The sequence below is a fragment of the Montipora capricornis genome, chromosome 14 (assembly GCF_036669925.1).
Source record: "Montipora capricornis isolate CH-2021 chromosome 14, ASM3666992v2, whole genome shotgun sequence".
NCBI lineage: Eukaryota > Metazoa > Cnidaria > Anthozoa > Scleractinia > Acroporidae > Montipora > Montipora capricornis.
In genome coordinates this window covers 11,345,305-11,362,804 of record NC_090896.1, presented here as the reverse complement: position 1 = coordinate 11,362,804, position 17,500 = coordinate 11,345,305, and the positions used below count along the sequence as shown (strand labels likewise).

General features: G+C 39.2%; 1 protein-coding gene across 1 annotated transcript in view; it reads right to left on the bottom strand.

The window, feature by feature from the left end:
* Nucleotides 1-17,500, bottom strand: part of LOC138031373 (fibropellin-1-like) — a 27,165-nt gene that overhangs the window by 1,118 nt on the left and 8,547 nt on the right. The window contains exons 4-8 of the mRNA XM_068879078.1: nucleotides 6,796-7,104; nucleotides 4,415-4,567; nucleotides 3,017-3,133; nucleotides 1,646-1,765; nucleotides 1-372 (exon numbers count right to left, since the gene is read on the bottom strand). The exon at nucleotides 1-372 is cut by the window's left edge and continues 1,118 nt beyond it. Of these exons, the coding sequence (XP_068735179.1) occupies nucleotides 2-372; nucleotides 1,646-1,765; nucleotides 3,017-3,133; nucleotides 4,415-4,567; nucleotides 6,796-7,104 (1,070 nt within the window). The 3' untranslated portion in view covers nucleotide 1. The remainder of the gene's footprint in view (nucleotides 373-1,645; nucleotides 1,766-3,016; nucleotides 3,134-4,414; nucleotides 4,568-6,795; nucleotides 7,105-17,500) is intronic.

Below are 17,500 nucleotides of genomic sequence, written 5' to 3'. Positions count from 1 at the left end.
TTCAGTTAGTGACACAGTAACGAAGTTTGCAGGTGTCTGTTTTGGTCAGGTTGTACACATAGAATAACCCACAGTTCCTAACACTTATTACCAGCTGCCAGTTGCAACATTTGCCGCTCAAGTTGAAGCACACGGTCCTGCTTACAATGCCCTCCTTGGGGCTTGGGTGAGTTCCGTTTAGCCAGCCTGTTGCATGTGTGTTACACTTGTTGGGTGCTATGCAGGTAGTTGGCATTTTGAAACCTGATGTGCTGTTAAAGCGGTACCAGCCGGTTGCAAGTGTTTTGTCGCATTTCTGTGATGAGCCCATTGTTGCATGTGTCACACTGCGGTCAATTTCCTTGTTCAGAATATAGGAGTTGCATTCCTGGCCTGAGAAGATAGAAACATCCAGGATATTTGTTAGGAAGACGAATTGAAATTAAAAAAAAAAAAAAGAAAAACATCTTTTCCTCCGGAGGTCTCATTACACCATTACCACATTTCATTGTTGCATTATACACCTCATTCCAAAATGGCCGTCATTTTAGTATTCTTTTGTTTCCTTGCAAATTAGCCCTTGTTGACTCGTTCTCAAAAGAAAATTTAACATTGAACGAGGCAAAAAGGGGTAATTCGCTTTGCATGCAAACAAAAGAATACTAAAATGGTGGCCCTTTTGGAATAAGGTGTATAACACAGAAAATTACTTTCCGAGCATCCGTGTTAATAGTGATTGCTTGTATTTTTGTATCACAGAGATTTCAACACGGTTTGAATTCTGTTTCCACACAGCTGTCGGTATTTTTGAATGCCCGAATCAGGTGTTGTTGAAAACTTTTGGAAAAATTGTGTTTCTCCATAATTTCGAGGATATCTTGCGTATGAGAGAGGTAGTGAGATGGAAATGGTTTACAACGGGTTTTCCGATTCCTGGACAGGGCCCAGTCCTCGAGCGCAATAAACTGCAACTACCACTAAAACATCGAACAACGTTTAGAGCGTTCTTGGGAGTCAACTTACCTGCCAAAGATGAGCCTTCGTAACTCTAAAATATTTTAATCTCAATTGTGCTTCCTTGCAACGCACCGTTTTCAAAAATAGGAAGAATTATGCACAATCTGCAAAAGCGTACTTTTGGACCCCAGAAACATTTTTCTTCGGTTCAGTTTTTTTTTGGTTGCTGCTTGTCTCATGACCACAGAGGACATGAAGATTACTTGGCTTCTCTTAGTTTCAGTAGTGGAAAAAATCCTCTAATTTCGTCTGTGATATTTGAAAAGGTCCTAGAAGGAGCCAACAACCAGGAAACGACAACTCCAAAACTAGGTTATGTCATGGCATCTTCTCAAATCAAGCGATTTTTAGACGAGTTCTTGAGATTTGGTCTTGACGGGTGCACGTGACCATACTCAGTCCCAATGTTAACAATATCTCATGCAAGACTTTTTATATTATCTGGAAAGGTCTAGTTTCGGGGAAAATCAATCTAAAAATAACTCGGTCCGTTATAGCGTCCAGTTCCGGATCCTGGTCTTAGCCATTCTTTCTCTAATTACCTAATAAACCTCTTTTGTTGGTTTTTGGGTTTCATTCATCTTGTATCAAACTCGCACATTTAATAATTTTTATTTAAATCTTTAGTAATTGTACTGTAAGGACTCACCGAGACCAAGTTCGCAACGATCGCCAGTTAAATAAGCTGGGCATGCGCAGTTGAAGCCATTGATGACGTAGATACACGTTCCACCATTAAGACATGGGTTGCTAGAACATTCGCTAAAATCTAAGAAAATAAAACATGAGATGAAAAATTGGTTAGAATTCCCAAACTTTCAAACTAATCGAATGTCAGTTAAGAATTGGGAAGTGCAAATTAATAGAAATTGGGAACGGCAAATTAAAGTTACCCACGAATCATCTTTCTTTCAATAACTGAACCAGATACAAGAAAACTGAAGCAAACTCAAAGAAAAGAACACGGGTGTTGTTAGTAAAATGAGTAGGTAGTGAGGGCATGGGGGCAGGGCGCTTGCAATGATATTTTCAAGACCCCTTCTGATCGCTACTTCAATTTGATCCTGGCAGTCCTTGGTTCAACTTCTCGTCTGGTGCAGCAGTTGACTGTCTTAACAGTGGTTGTTCTTGTTCTGCTCTGTCGTTTCGTTGATCATGTTGTTCCCTGAAAGGTCCCTATGGGTATGGTCAATTACGTTTGTATGTAAGTAGGACAACGGGTAACGATCTAACGAGAATTTGAAATTTTGTTCATAATTAATTTAACACGATGATCTTGAAAAGAAACTTACGTGCTTCGTTTCGCAGTTGTCTTCAAATACAAAAATCCCCTCGCAGAATTTAAATGTCAAGGAACTTTGCCCGGCCCCTTTTAAAGTAGAAATATCTTCATTACGCCAAGAGAAAAGGAGGGGCAGAAAGGGAGTGTAGGAGCCGATCTTTAGCCGGGATATGTTAATTTCCAGAAAACTATTTTTAGATCGGAAATCTGTTTTCCCGGGCGTCCGCAACTAGTAATCAGACGTCATACAACACTATCTGGTATTGTGTAATGGTGGATGTTGGATTTTCAGTATGGTTTTAGGAGTAGTATTATCCATTCAATAAGCTATTAGATTCAAAGAAATTGTGGAATCTCTCCCACTTCGGGTTTTGGGGAAAAATGTACCGAGAGTCTACTACCCAAGAGTAAGAATTACTCAAATTGGCCTAGTCCCCATCAGCGTCAGATAAATGTATATTTTTAAACTACGTTTTGCTGGAAAGTAAAAAGTGGACTTAATGGTCTAACTCATTGTTGTACCCAATTCAAATCCTTTGGGAATAAAACGTTTTGTTCCAGGTATACAAATGCAATACACAAAGAATCTTACCCTGTGAGCAGAAGTCCTTCGATATTCGTAGATAAGTCAACTGAGAGGAAGGGACCTTTCTGATTTTAAGACAGTGTAGTCTTGCATGCTAATTAAATCCCGAATCGATAACAATTCAATAAAAAAAAAAAACCAGAAACACTTACCGGTTTCACAGTGGCTACCAGTGAACCCCTTTTGCCATTGGCATGAATACTTTCCCTCACCTTGATACTCGCAGGTTGCACCATTTTTGCATGGGGATCCTGTGCACGTTATCACAACTGAAGAAAAGAAAAGAACATTTCTTTGTTTTTCAGTGCCTTCCACCGCCAGAAATAATACTTTATTAGTATAATTACATAGGTGATTATTGAAAATTCTCTGAGCTAATTGGTTGCACTTGAGGTGATTATTACACGATAATCGCCCCAGCGGTTTTTTTTTTTTTTCAAAATGGCTGTAAGCTGTTTTTTTGAGGTCACAGATGAAGAAATTTATTGTTTTAAAGAAAATTTATGTTTTTCAAATAATCAACTATATAATTATACCAACCTCGTACCCAGGGCTTTTCTCCCAGGGTATGAGGTTTTAATTATTCCAAAACAATTATTCACCTCAGGCTCGGTGAATAAAAACCGAGACGAAGTCGAGGTTTTTATTCACCGACCTGGCCTTCGGCTGATAATTGTTAAATGTTGCGAGTAATCTGTCAGTCTGAACTCCATCTGAATTATTATTTATCATTAGGGAATTACTGACTGGAATACGACTATAAATTTAAGTTTTCAGTTCTGAGCAATAGCGTACTTTCAGATGCACATGATCGTGCAGCGTGTAACTTGCAATTCTTTTCCTTGAAACAAAGCTGGGGCAGTTTTAGGACGCCAATTTTATGCCCAAATGTGGACAAAAATGGAATCGAAGCTGAAAAAAATGCACGAGCTACGTTACATCCAAATAAGCAAGTTTCTTTTAACTAAAAAAACCCCAGCTATGAACCAGAGCTAAACGCTTTAAGGTCATGATCTTTTGGTACTTTGTAAGTGTAGAGGTTAACTTAATCTTCACGGTGCTTGTTCTCAGAACTAAAATCTCGTACTGAGTCAAAATACAATTAGAGCAATTATCAATGTGACAAAACTGTACGACGGTAAACGTAACAGTTAACCTCGAAGCCTGACATCTGCCCATTTCCTAAGTTTCAAAAACTATTTCGAGCAGGAGCCCATGATCATGAGTGGGAGCCTCCCTATGGAGTATATCCTTCAGTCAACCTTTGCGCGTATCTTTCTATTTTTAGAACTCACCCTCCCGCAGGAGACTCACATTTACATCAATTTACACAAAGGTTGACTGATAGGACTTGTATGGGAGAGGCAAGCTCCTAATCATGGACTCCTGTTTCCATCCAGGTGTTTCAGAGGAATTGAAGTCAAAATTGGGGGAACATGCCTCCCAAATCCTTAAGTCAATTTATGATAATGCATTTACGTTTTCCTCTATCTTCTCCATAAATTTCTAAGCGGGTACGAGTGACCATTAACTTTGCTGTCAGTACTTACCTCCCTTTTCCATATCACAGTAAGCCACAGCAGGCTTGTTCTCATGGCCTCCCGAAAATAGCCAGTATCTACCATTAGGCGCTTGTCCCCAAGATGCGTCCTTAATTTCTTGGCACGAAACTGCAGGTTGCAGTGGAGATGAGCCAAGAAATGCTGTTGTGAAATATATTAAATTCATGATAGTGAGGGTGGTATCCAATCGCGTCCCATCCGTAAAGGGTTTTACCATGCTCGACATTGTAATTAAGATCTTTGACTTTCATCGAGATGCTCGGCCCGGTAATGAGCTAACGAGGTGAGCACCTGGCAAAAAGACAACTTTTGTACCCAGGTTCCTCTCTCCACGAAAAAGAAAGATCCAGGCATAATCGAGTTAAGTCGCCAACCTCGATTCAGAATTAAACTGTTATTAAATTTATTTTTATTTCTGGATCCAAAGGGTCATCTTGGTTACCTTATCTCTATCATTCTCAAGCCGTTTAAAAATAAAATATTAGCTAAGTTAAGAAACGTGCAAGACGGTAAGATATGATTTTTGCTTTAAGCGAAGAAGGTTCCAAATTAGCTTTCCAAATTCAGAAAAAGAAAATATGAAAATTAGGTTAGATCCTAGTTCATTTTAATGTCGCTCTAGGTAAATCGAAATTTGCTGTCATGGAAATATCCAGAGGGAGAAAGGACGACGCCAGGACAATGCCACAATTCAATCATTGGTCAGAAGAGGAAAAATAAATCGTGCTGCACGTGCGGCACGCGTTTTAGAGTCTTTTTTGTGGTACTCCACAGACGAACCAAGTTGTTATCGATGACCTTTCGGTTGTCGATAACAGAACAATGCGTGTGTGAATCACGATACAAACAGCGAAAAATCAAGACTTCGACAACAAAGTTTGTAAACGACAACTAAATTATATTTCCCAGTTTTGAAAAGGAAAACTACTTTAGTTGTCGATGACAAACGCGGCCTTTTTGTTATCGACAACTCCCTTTCTCCCGACTGTGAGCAAGTCATCGATAACTAAAGTTTATTTCGCAGCGACGCAAATGATTTTTAAAGTCAGCGGTTCTTTTTTTTCTTGTTACTATTTTTCCCAGGCTCCCGCAAAACGTACCGGCTATCGACAACTAAAAGTTTCGTCTGTGGAAATGCATTTCCTAACATTAACAGTTGTCGATTAAATCAAGTTGTTGACTGTAAGCTGTAGTCGATAACAACTTGCCTCGTGTGTGGAGGAGTGGAGGGCCTTCGGTGAAATCACCAAATTTGTTGTTTTGACGACAATGCGCGCTGGCGTACAAATGTGAATCTGACGCAGTGGCCTCCCACTAATGTGGCCCTGGTTCGCTTCCAGACTCGGCGTCATATGTGGTTTGAGTTTGTTGGTTCTCTCCTCTGCACCGAGAGGTTTTCCTTCGCGTACTCCGGTTTAACCCTTCTCTTGATAAGCCAACATTTGATTTGATTTACGTTTATTTTTAGTTTCAGTTTACAACAGTGTCCCCAATTAGTGCTCCAGCGCTAGAACGACTAGACACATAAAGTTCCTTTCCTTTTTTTTTTCTCTTTCATTCTCTATTCTTACTGTGAAACCGCCCGTACCATGCTTCTCTAACACTGTACGATGTGAACGAGAAGGAATAATAGCGAAAGAGGCGACGAGGGTGTCCTCGTCGATTTTAGGCCTGTTTTAAACGTCGCAGTTTGCATGTGCCAAATCTAATGCAAATGAAAAAATCTATTGTTTTCGCTCATTTGCATTAGATTCGGCACATGTGAAATGCGACGTCTAAAACGGGCCTTAAGTCCCTAATGCTAATTGCTATAAATGTGAAGTAATTGAGGTTCACTTTTTAAAACCATCTCAAAACCATCTAATACCACATTCACAGACTTAACAGAAAATAATATACCCAAACATCCGGAAATGATCACAGCGCAACACACCGTTTGGTATACAATAGGCCATTTTCGAGTTCATGTCTGCCTCCTCTTCAAAGCGAGTCTAAGTGCGAAGTTTTTCTTACGAATTAGTTTTCATTCATATTTAAAGTAGAACCAATTAACATCACAAAAAATTTGCTCTTAGATTCGCTTGCAAGAGGAAACAGACATGAACACTGAAATGGAACTTTTAACGCTCATTCTATTATAGAAGAGCGTCTAGTTTTTAAGTATTTTTTTTTTTTTTGTGATTGAGCCTCAGAGCCTCAAAATGCCCTTTAAATCAATGCGGACATAGAACTAAAAAACACTAACGGCGTGCTTGCGACTAAAGTTCTTAATTGAAGTAATTTTCTTATGAACAAGTGCATGTGTTTCGTTGAGTCAAGCAGTCAGTGACCACTCGTCCAAACAAGATAAGAGCTAAAAAGACATTTACCTCTGTGTGGGTTGTCCAAGTAAAATGAGTTTGAATATGGAACAAGGTCGCGTTGGAAAGTGAAAGACTTTGTTCGGTTGTTTAACTCGCAGACGTGTTGATAGCTATGGAAGTTTAAGCTTTGACACAGAGTGTCAGCTTTACATTTGTTATAGCATTCAAGCATGTCATGGACGACAGATTGTTCGTAGCTGTGTTTCAGAAGTGAAACTCCTTCGATGGATGTCACGCATTTATCAGCACCTAAGAGCAGGCAGTGGCTGTAGACGTAGAATTGAAGCCCCAAAATGAGAAAAGATGTCTTGAGAACTGCAGGAAACACAAGTAAAAATAATATTAAGATATTTTAATAGGATGACAATTTCAGTTAGAAAAACTGCTAACAATACTGATGGTTTCCGAGTGAAACAAGTGTTCGACGTGCCATTGTCTGGCGAAACAGATGCCGGATTTGATATTCAATGGAATAAAACACATTTAAGAGAAGGCTTAACCTTCAAAACATCATTTGTTGATACACTGAAGACATTTGCAGCCCTGCACGCAGGTAAAAAAAAAAAGTCACTGCTTACGAGCCAGAAGGCCCATCAGGCCGGCGCTTATTTCCGGTTTCAGTAGCATTAAGCGAGTAGGAGTATTTATACTCCCCCCTGGATGGGATGCTAGTCCATCGCAGGGTTACCCCCAGCATTACGCCGGTACCCAATTATACACCTGGGTGGAGAGAGGCACCGTGAGAGTAAAGTGTCTTGCCCAAGAACACAACGCAATGTCCCCCGCTAAGTCCCGAAACCGGACCACTCGATCCGGAGTCGAGCGCACTAGCGCGCAGGACATACAAGATAAAGCAATCATGAATCAAGTAGTTTGAATTTCAGTTAACTGTGGCATTATCTCAGCGGTCATGCTGACTCGGAAATGAGATTTTGCGAACAGTTTTAAAGAAATGCATTCTACCTTCTCTCTCTTGCATTGTCTTTTTTCTCTCTGTTGCTTTGACTTGAGTTCACTAATTCAAAGAAATAAGGAGCTGGATTGCACCGAGTCAAAAATAAAAATAAAACACATTTTTAACAACATAAGGAAATTAAAAACACCTGTTCAATAACTAATTCTGGGCTTTTATGTTTGTTTGACTGTCAGCGTTTTGCTGTTGGTTGCTTCAATTACTACATTTTCTGATTAAAAGAGCAATTGAAAGCAAATATTATAACAGGTGTTAATTTTCCCAGAGCTTAAAAGCAAAATGAAAAAGGCATTCATCGAAAGACTAATCACATAACCTTGAATTGTTAAATATGATATGGCGACAAATTTTCATATTGATTAAAGGGGACATTGAAGGGTAAAGGACAGATTAAAATCGATTGAGTCTGACTCCTTGGAGTCAATAGAGAGCTTTAGCAAAGCCACCGCGACGGCAACAAGAACGTCACAAATTTGCATATTTAGTGGGCAAAAGCAATGGCTTTGCACGCCCTGCGCGTGCGTTTTCACTTTTGTTCATTTCTTTGCCGTTGTCAGCAAAACAACAACTAGCTAAATTTGAGTTTTTGTGAAGAACTTCAGCATTTGAGGATAAATTTTAATTTTATCCTCTAAATTAAGCGCCGCTCATAGCGATTTCATTTACCAGGAACTGCCACACCTTTGTCATATTAAAAAACTTGGAATAGTCATGAAGTAATTGCAATAATGAGAATTATGTTTTGAGATGACGTTCCCGTCGTCGTTGCTAAAGCTCCCTAAAGGCTAGTTTTTACTAGCGACGTAGTCGGAGTCGGAGTCGTAATCAGAAGCGCAGACAGATACGATCTAGTGAAAATCAAACTGTCGGAGTCGGAAGTAGAATACCGATTCCGCTTATGACTCCGTTGCTTACGATCCAGTGAAAACTGCAATACTCCATTCCAAGCATTGTGATTGGTTGGTTTGTCCGCTTCTACTTCCGACTCCGACAATCTAGTTTTCACTGGATCATAGGCGACGGAGTCATAAGCGGAGTCGGAAGAAAATGGGAACGTTCTGATTCTTCTTACTCCGATTCCGTCGAGCTTATGCGAGCGTATGATTCCGCTGACGACTCCGATCTTTGATTTTCACTAGGTCATAGGCGCTCTTACGACTCCGACTCCGACTCCGTCGCTAGTGAAAGCCAGCCTTAATGGGTTAACGAGGACACAGTTTTTGAGTGAGCTTAGATGTTGTTAAAGGGGACTGTGAGAGGACGTAGATGTTGTTAACCCATTCGTCCCCAAAGCAGTCCTCATTTACTGGTAAAAGCGTCAAGCGACTTAGACAGAGTAAAATCTGTAAGTCTCAGTCTAAGGAAAGACAGAGTTAATTGTCTGATTAATTTCCTTGACATGAAAGTTATCTCCGTGTGAGAAAAGACTATTTTTCTCCTGTAGAATTACAACTCTTGAATACTAGTTAATCTTTGATTTAAAATGCCCGTTGGGCTCCTCCCTTCAAATTCATATAATAGATAAATTACTACAGACTTCTTCACGTTGTGAAGGAAATTAACAGGTTATCACTTCATGGTAATTTATGGTTTCTTTCGACGCTAAAAACCTTGTTACCACCATCCCTTTAGATTAATGTATGACTTTGCGGTTAAATACACTACGGGAGGCAATCCAGGACTCAAACTTTGCGCAGAAAATGAGCTTAAAAGGCTTTTCGAGTTTGCAACTAAAGAAACTCACGTGCTTTTAAAAGGTACTTTCTACGCCCTGGTGGATGGCGTAGATGTGGGCTCCCCTGTCGCCACCGTTCTCGCTAACTCTTTCATAGAACACCAGGCCCTGGTTGTTCAAAAGATGGTTGATAACACCATCCACCGGATAAATCACTATCCAGCGGATAAACAGTAGCAAAAACAATTGAGTTATCTGATCCAGTGGATAGCGCTATCCACATTTGGAACAACTACATTAGGGCCTGGAGAACAAATGGCTGGAACAGTACAGGAATTCTGAACTTTTATTATGTCGCTGCTATGTGGATGACAGATTTTGTCTTTTCCATTCTGAGGAAGATGCTACCCTTTTTTAAAATTACATTAGCAAGCAACGCCCTAATATACACTTTACAATGGAGCGGGAAACAGATAGACCATCTTCTACCCTTCTTAGATGTCCCAATTAACAACATCGACCCACACTTCAGTGGTAAACTTATTGAGAACACCACCGGAAGAAACGTAAAGCTCGACAACAGTTTTCTCTCCTCAAAACGACTTGCACCTTACCAAACTTGAAGAGTTCTGGTTGAATTCAGTTCAGGAGGCAGTGTGACGCAGTGATTAGGGCGCTTGTCTTGAGATCCGGGGATCCCTGGTTCAAGACACGTCCTGGCCATGCACTGGTTGAATTTGTTCCTGGTAGTCCCTGGTTTAACCTCTCAGCTGCACGTGTAAATAGCCAGCTAGCACGCCTGCGGCCAGTCGGGATTCTTAACAGTTGTTTTTGAATGTTCTGTTCTGTCGTGATTGTGTTTCATTGACCCTGAAAAGCCCCTAGGTGAGGGGTCAATTAAGTATGTATCGTATATAATTTTTCAAGTTTTGATTAAAACCTTGGAGCGTGCCCGTCCGTGACAGTACCCCTTTAAACAATAATTTGTGTTTCTCATTATAAAAACATTTCCGTGCCGTGAAAGAGTGTTGTTGGGTTAATCCTTTAAGTAAGACGGGCTCTTGAACTAGGCTTGAAAAGAAGTCGGTGTTGCCTTTGTCCAATCAGTTATTTGAAACATTTCGTGTAATCCTAAATATGGTGATCACTATCGTAAGTGAGGCTTAGTTAATAATCAATAGTGGAGGTTTTGTTCAAAATACTACTTCATTACATGCATGTAGGTACGCTGTACCATGGAGTCTTTCTTGTCTTGCATAAAAGTAGGGAGCTTTAGCATCTACGACGGGAATGGCAAGGAGAACGTTATCTCAAAACATAAATTCGCGTTGTTGTAGTCACTTTGCGACTACTCCAAGCTATTTTACGCGACAATGGTGTAACATGCAGTCCCTCAAGAATGAAGCCCATGTGAGTCACGCTTAATTTAGGGGAGAAAATGAAGATGTATCTCCTAGTGCTGACGTCCTCCATAAAACCTTAAATATCGCTATTTCACGTTGTAGTTTTGCTTACGACGGCAAAGAAATGGACAAAAATAAAAAACGCACGTGCTGGGCGTACAAACCTATTGTTTTTTCCCACAAAATATGCAAATTTGTGACGTTCTCGTTGTCGTTGTCGTCGCCGTTGTCGTTGCTAAAGATCCCTAGTAAAGGCCTGCCTACGGAGAGGACACAGAAATATCAAAGTTGTTTGATTTTATGCCGTCGCACTAGTGACTGCAAATTTGCAGTCTCTGAACAGGTAGTCGGGCTTCACAATGGAGCTCGAGTCGTGTACGTTGTTACATGAAAGCTAACGTCAATCACATAATGCAAGACCTATGGTATAAAAAAAGTTAATGGCTTGCAACCAATTTCTGGAGACACAGATAACAAGGAGTTAATTAATTAATGTACAATTTCTGGTGGACGAACAAAAGGAACCAATGAGAGATCTTTCATTTTCGTCCATCAACATGGCGGCGATGACATACATGTAAAGTCAGATAATCACCTAACTGTATATGCATCCTGCTACCACATTGTGTAAATCTGTATTTTTTAAGCTTTATGTTGTTTCTTATTGCTCTTACACTGTAAAATATCATCGTTATTGGCTTTGCTTTGGTGGAATCCTTGAATACCGTTGATTTGAGGTGGATTAACAGTCAGTGATTGCAACTGTACGTTACAGCCGCTGTGTGTGTTGAGTTGACAGGTTATGTTGTTTAGCAGTTGAGACCTGTTTTTTCAGGTCTTGTCTTAACTGCAGAATACCCTGCCACATCGAAGCCGTACCCCTGAAATGGTTGGATAGAAGGTTAGAAACCCATATTGAGAGTGGATACGCGGGTATACAGTCGTTTTTCTGGCTCCCAGTACCCCTGGTTACATTGAGAGATGCAGTCGTTTTCCTGGTTTCCAGTTTTGCTCCAGAGCGAACTCTGGAGATTGATGTAAAAGTATGTCCCGTTCTTAAAGCACAATCCTTATTTTCATTTAACTTTCAAATGTGTTGCCGACGAGATGTCTGGGCTTCTTAGTGGAGATGAGGGACTGAAGATATTCCTCCATTCCTTCAGTTTACAGTCGTAGCTCCATCGTTGGATTTTAAGTCAAAACAGAATGATGTATGTTTAATAACAAACTGCAATGATCGAGTGAAAAGCAATAATGTAAGTTATAGGGCAATCAATCTCCTTGATGTACAGTATATGTATTGCTTGTTCTTAATAAAGCGTGTTGATTGAGTGAAAAAATGATGTATCATCTTGATAAATTTCCTTTAATAATGTATATGTATTTCTCGTTCTTAAAGCGCAATGATCTACTTGGGGAGGGGTAGTCTTTTCCACTCCTTATCCGGGTGTCCACGTATCCACTTACAGTGTACAGTGTAACAATATACTTAGAAGATTACTTGGGGAAGGGTGGTCTTTTCGACTACGTATCCATGCATTCACTTCAGAACATAGGAAAGATATCGTTGACGTCACCTATTGGCACTCGTGTGCCAACCAGAGCCTCATTGGCTGTCGAAACAAAGGATCTTTTGTTTTTGTGGTTGGGGTATTTGAATAACAAAAGCAATGTTTGTAAACAGATATCTTCCCTATACTTAGAAGATTACTTGGAGAGGGGTGGTATTTTCCACTGCTTATCCACATATTTACCAGCCTCTCCAGACGTGCAGCTAGAAAATGGCAGGGTATTCTGCAGTTACTCCCATGCCTTCCTCATGTCGATGAAGATATACCATAATTAAATCATGCTGTTCCCTCCCACTGGACTCTCTTAAGGTGATAATCCCCAAGGAACCACTGGGTTGCACTGATAGTGTTCTCTGTATAGAATTTGATTTTTATGATATCTTTTTGCATGTGCTGGTGTCCTGCTCGAATTGGGGAAAATAGACATAATGAACTTTATTATACGGTAAGCAATTCTCAGGCTAAATGGAGCACTCTGATTTTCTGTTCTTTTGGTTGGGATCTTACAGTACATGATCTCATTACCACGGAAATGGACCATTTCCATATTTTTCCTCTCCCAGGAAATTCAAGTTGAGCAAACCAAAACGGTCCTTAAAAAGCGGAATGTCATTTTTTCCTCACAACAAGACAATAATTATAGCAAGTGGACTTTAGTTTTAATAAAAACAGGTTACCGTTCAAAGTTTGCTGATGGATTGGAAGATGAAAACTGCACAAATTCAGAGAAGTGCCGAATTCCTCGAAGAAACGATGCCATACCTGTAATTAAAATAAAAAACCTACAAACCTCACTTGCTCGCGACCATAATGGGGAATATTGGCCGTCTGTCATTTTTGTATGGACCTTGTGACGGCCGCGACCTTAGGGCCAATATTCCCCAGTGCGGCCCTTGCACTCGGTTCATAAGAGGTTCTTATAAAAAAAGAATGCTGTATTTAGCATTGGGAAACTTATCCCATGTAAAGAAATCAAATCACTTACCAAATCGCAGGTTGGTTTTTTGATAGAGGGGAAAACTAGAGTAGCTGGAGAAAACTCTTCACATGTGACGCATATAATAGAGCGAGGTTTCAATCGAGTGTCAAAAAAACCAAAACCAAAGTATTGCGGGCTCCTATTTTTCCAACGATATTTAACTTGCGACGATACGGCCTGACAATAAATTTGCCACTATAACTTTCCAAAAAAATTTTCATTTCTTGTTGCAAAATTGTGACCGGATTTTTTTTAAAATTATGAAATTACAATTTACAGCGCGGTTTGAACTAGTGTCCAGGCTCATCGCCAACAAATGAGTGGAAACCGCTTACGACCTTTCGCTTTTTCGGAATTAAAGAAGAATCCGATATGGAGGAGGATGCGAGAGAGGTTTTGGTTGGATTCCTTTAAGCAGAACTTGGTATGTACAATGCAGACCAAATCGAATTGCAAAGGGTCCATCGTGTTGGAAAGCGTGTTTCTTCCAATGGTAAACCTCGACAAATAATCGCACGTTTTTTTGAATATCCTCAACTTGAAGAAATTATATCCAATGCTAGAAAGCTAAAAGGAAAAAACTTTGGAATTTCGCCGGACCTTCCAAGTGAAATTTTGGAAAGAAGAAAGAAGATGAAGCAATTTAAACAAGCGAAAAAGGACCGTAAGACCGCTTTTTTCAGCAGAGCGGAGCCAGATAAATTGTTTATCGACGGTGTTGAGATGTAAGAACACTAGAAAAATTGTTTAGGCCGCATATATTTTCTAACTATAGTTGTATTTTTATTATTATTAAATATTATTATTTTGACAAGATCTGTGGAGCAAGGCAGAATGCTATTAATCGAGATTGCAAGGTGCCAGGTCAAAGGTGGCACTAACAGCTTTGGCTGTCCGCTATTTTATTTCTATTTGTATGTATTGGATTCACTCTTTGTGGCCATTGCTAGTTTTTGTCATTGTTTTTCGTGTTATTTTCGTATTATATTGTTCTCTTGTCATTTTAATATTTGCTTTGTTTTATTTAGTTCTAGGATTACTTGTTGTTTTATGTTTGATTGCTATCGTTTGTCACTTGCTTATTGTTGTTTTCTGTTATTGTCTGTGTGATATACTCGGCTAAGGCTACTGATTGCCTGTTAAAAGAACCGTGAGCGTTGGCTTCTCTCATTTGAAATTTATAGATTATCTCGTCGGACATGGGGCGCCAAAACATAAACTTTAAACTTTTATCACTAAATGCTCGCGGAATTCGCTGTTTCGATAAAAGGAAGTCTATTTTTAATTGGCTGTTTAAATCTTCTGCCGATATATGTTTCCTTCAGGAAACGTATAGCACCCCAGAAGTGGAGAATGAATGGAAAAAACAGTGGAAAGGCAAAACGTTCTTTTACCATGGAACTAATCATAATAGAGGCGTTCTTATTCTTGTTAAAGATCAGCTAGATTTTAGACGACAATCCTTAAAGGTTGACTCGCAAGGTCGATACGTTCTCCTCGAGGCTCTTATTCAGGATTCTCCATTTGCACTTCTAAACATCTATGCACCAAATAAATGTGCCGACCTTTAAGGATTGTCGTCTAAAATCTAGCTGATCTTTAACAAGAATAAGAACGCCTCTACAATAACGATTGTATTGTAGAGGTGTTCTTATTCTTGTTAAACATCAGCTAGATTTTAGACGACAATCCTTAAAGGTTGACTCGCAAGGTCGATACGTTCTCCTCGAGGCTCTTATTCAGAATTCTCCATTTGCACTTGTAAACATCTATGCACCAAATAAATGTGCCGAGCAGTGATTTTTTCAGCAAAATTTCAGAGGAGCTTAAAAGCTCGCTCATACTTGCGGATTCTTCTTTTGTTATCGGGGGAGACTTAAATGTGATTTTTGACTATGATCTTGATGGGAGCGGGGGTATTAAGAAAACAATAGAATCAGTAAAAATTCTTGAGGATATTTGTTTGGGGCAGGATTTGATAGATATATGGCGTTTTATAAATCCAATGGAGAAACGCTTTACGTGGAGACAGAAGACCCCAATTATTCAGAGACGTTTGGATTATTGGTTGGTAAGCAACTCTTTGCAGGACGACATTGTTTCAGTAGACATAATACCATCTATTAAATCAGGTCACTCTGCAATTACGCTTTCGATTAATGGCATAGATGACAGTAAACGTGGTCCTAGCTTTTGGAAGTTTAATTGTTTTTATGTGAATGATAATATTTATTGCGATCTCCTCGACACAAACATCAAAAGTTGGCTCGAAGAATTTAAGGATGTTGCTGACAAGCGTGTCTTATGGGATTTGCTAAAATACAGAATTCGACAGCTCACTAAGTTAAGTTTTAAGTTATAGTAAAACAAAATCTCGGAACCGGAGAGCTAAACTTAACGAACTGGAAGAAAAAATACAGAATTGTACCAAAAAGTGTGGCAATGATCCTTCGAGACTGAATGTTGAAGATTTAGAATGCTTGCAAGCAGAATACGACCAACTGTATGATTACATTACTCAAGGAGCTATTGTTCGTTCGCGTGGAACGTGGTAAGAAAAAGGTGAAAAGAACAACAAATATTTCTTGAATTTGGAAAAATCAAATAAAACTAAAAGTTGTTTGCGGAAAATTTTAAAAAGCGATGGAACAATAGCACTTGATCCTAAAACAATTATGGGCGAGTTAGAATTATTTAACTCCAATCTTTACAAAGAGAATAATAGTCATTCATCATCATTTCTAGAAGACTTAAAGGAAGTTCCTATCTTGACCGAAGAGTTGCGAATGGTATGTGAAGGAAGGATAGAATATAATGAATGTTTTAATGTTTTACAATCCTTTCCAAAAAAAATAAAACGCCTGGGAATGATGGACTTACAATAGAATTCTATGTGGCTTTTTGGTCTTTGATTGGAAAACCCCTAGTAGACTGCATCAATTACTCTTATGAGTTTGGAGAACTTTCAAGTTCACAAAAACAGGCTATAATCACATTAATCGAAAAAAAAAGGAAAGGATAAACGAGTAATTAAAAATTGGCGGCCTATATCGCTAATCAATGTTGATGCAAAAATTATTTCTAAAGTTTTAGCGAAGCGCCTGGAAAAGGTCTTGCCAAATTTAATACACCCAGTCAGAATGCATTTGTTAAGGGTAGGTCCATATTTGACGCAATTAGAACGATTGATGATATTGCGGATTACACCAAACGGAACAATTGGTCGGGCTTTATGATCGCAATTGACTTTGAAAAAGCCTTCGATACACTAGACTTTCGATTTCTAATCAGAACATAACATAAATTTAATTTTGGCCCTTCTTTTATTCAGTGAATCCGTGTTCTGTATAAAAATGCGTCCATGCAGCTGGGTAATGAATAATGGATTTACGACTGGTCCTTTTCTACTCGGTCGAGGTGTCAGACAGGGGGATCCACTCTCCCCTTACCTCTTGATAGAAGCGCTTGAGATCCTAGCTATAAAAGTAAGAGAGGACTGCAATGTACAAGGGCTTAAAATCGGAGAAGAAATGATTAAACTGTCTCTATTTGCAGATGATATGACCTGTATCTTAAAAGACAAAACATCTTATACAAATCTGTTTCGTATTCTCCACTCTTTTGGAGAGTGTTCCGGCCTAAAGGTGAATAATGAAAAACCAGAAATCATGCCTCTTGGAGATAATATCCTACAGGAGAAAGATTTCCCAACTCATAGTATTTGTGAAATCATAAAAATCTTGGGGATATATTTTGGTTATGATGATAGACAAAGGTCCGGAATAACCTCAACTTTAGTCAAACTTTAAAAAGTATAAAGGAATCAATCAACGTATGGAAATGGAGAGGGCTCTCCCTTTTAGGAAGAATACAGATAGTCAAAACTTTCGCAATCCCAAAGTTTATGTTCAGAGCATCGGTTATACCAGTCTCTAAAGAGCTAATTAAAGAGGCAAACTCAGTTCTTTACAATTTTATTTGGAATGGGAAAGACAAATTGAAGCGTCTTGCATTGATTTCTGATATAGAACTGGGTGGAGATTCAATCTATAATTTGCGCTAAACGAATAATATGTTTAAAGAAATTATTGGAGGATTGCTCAAGTCCTT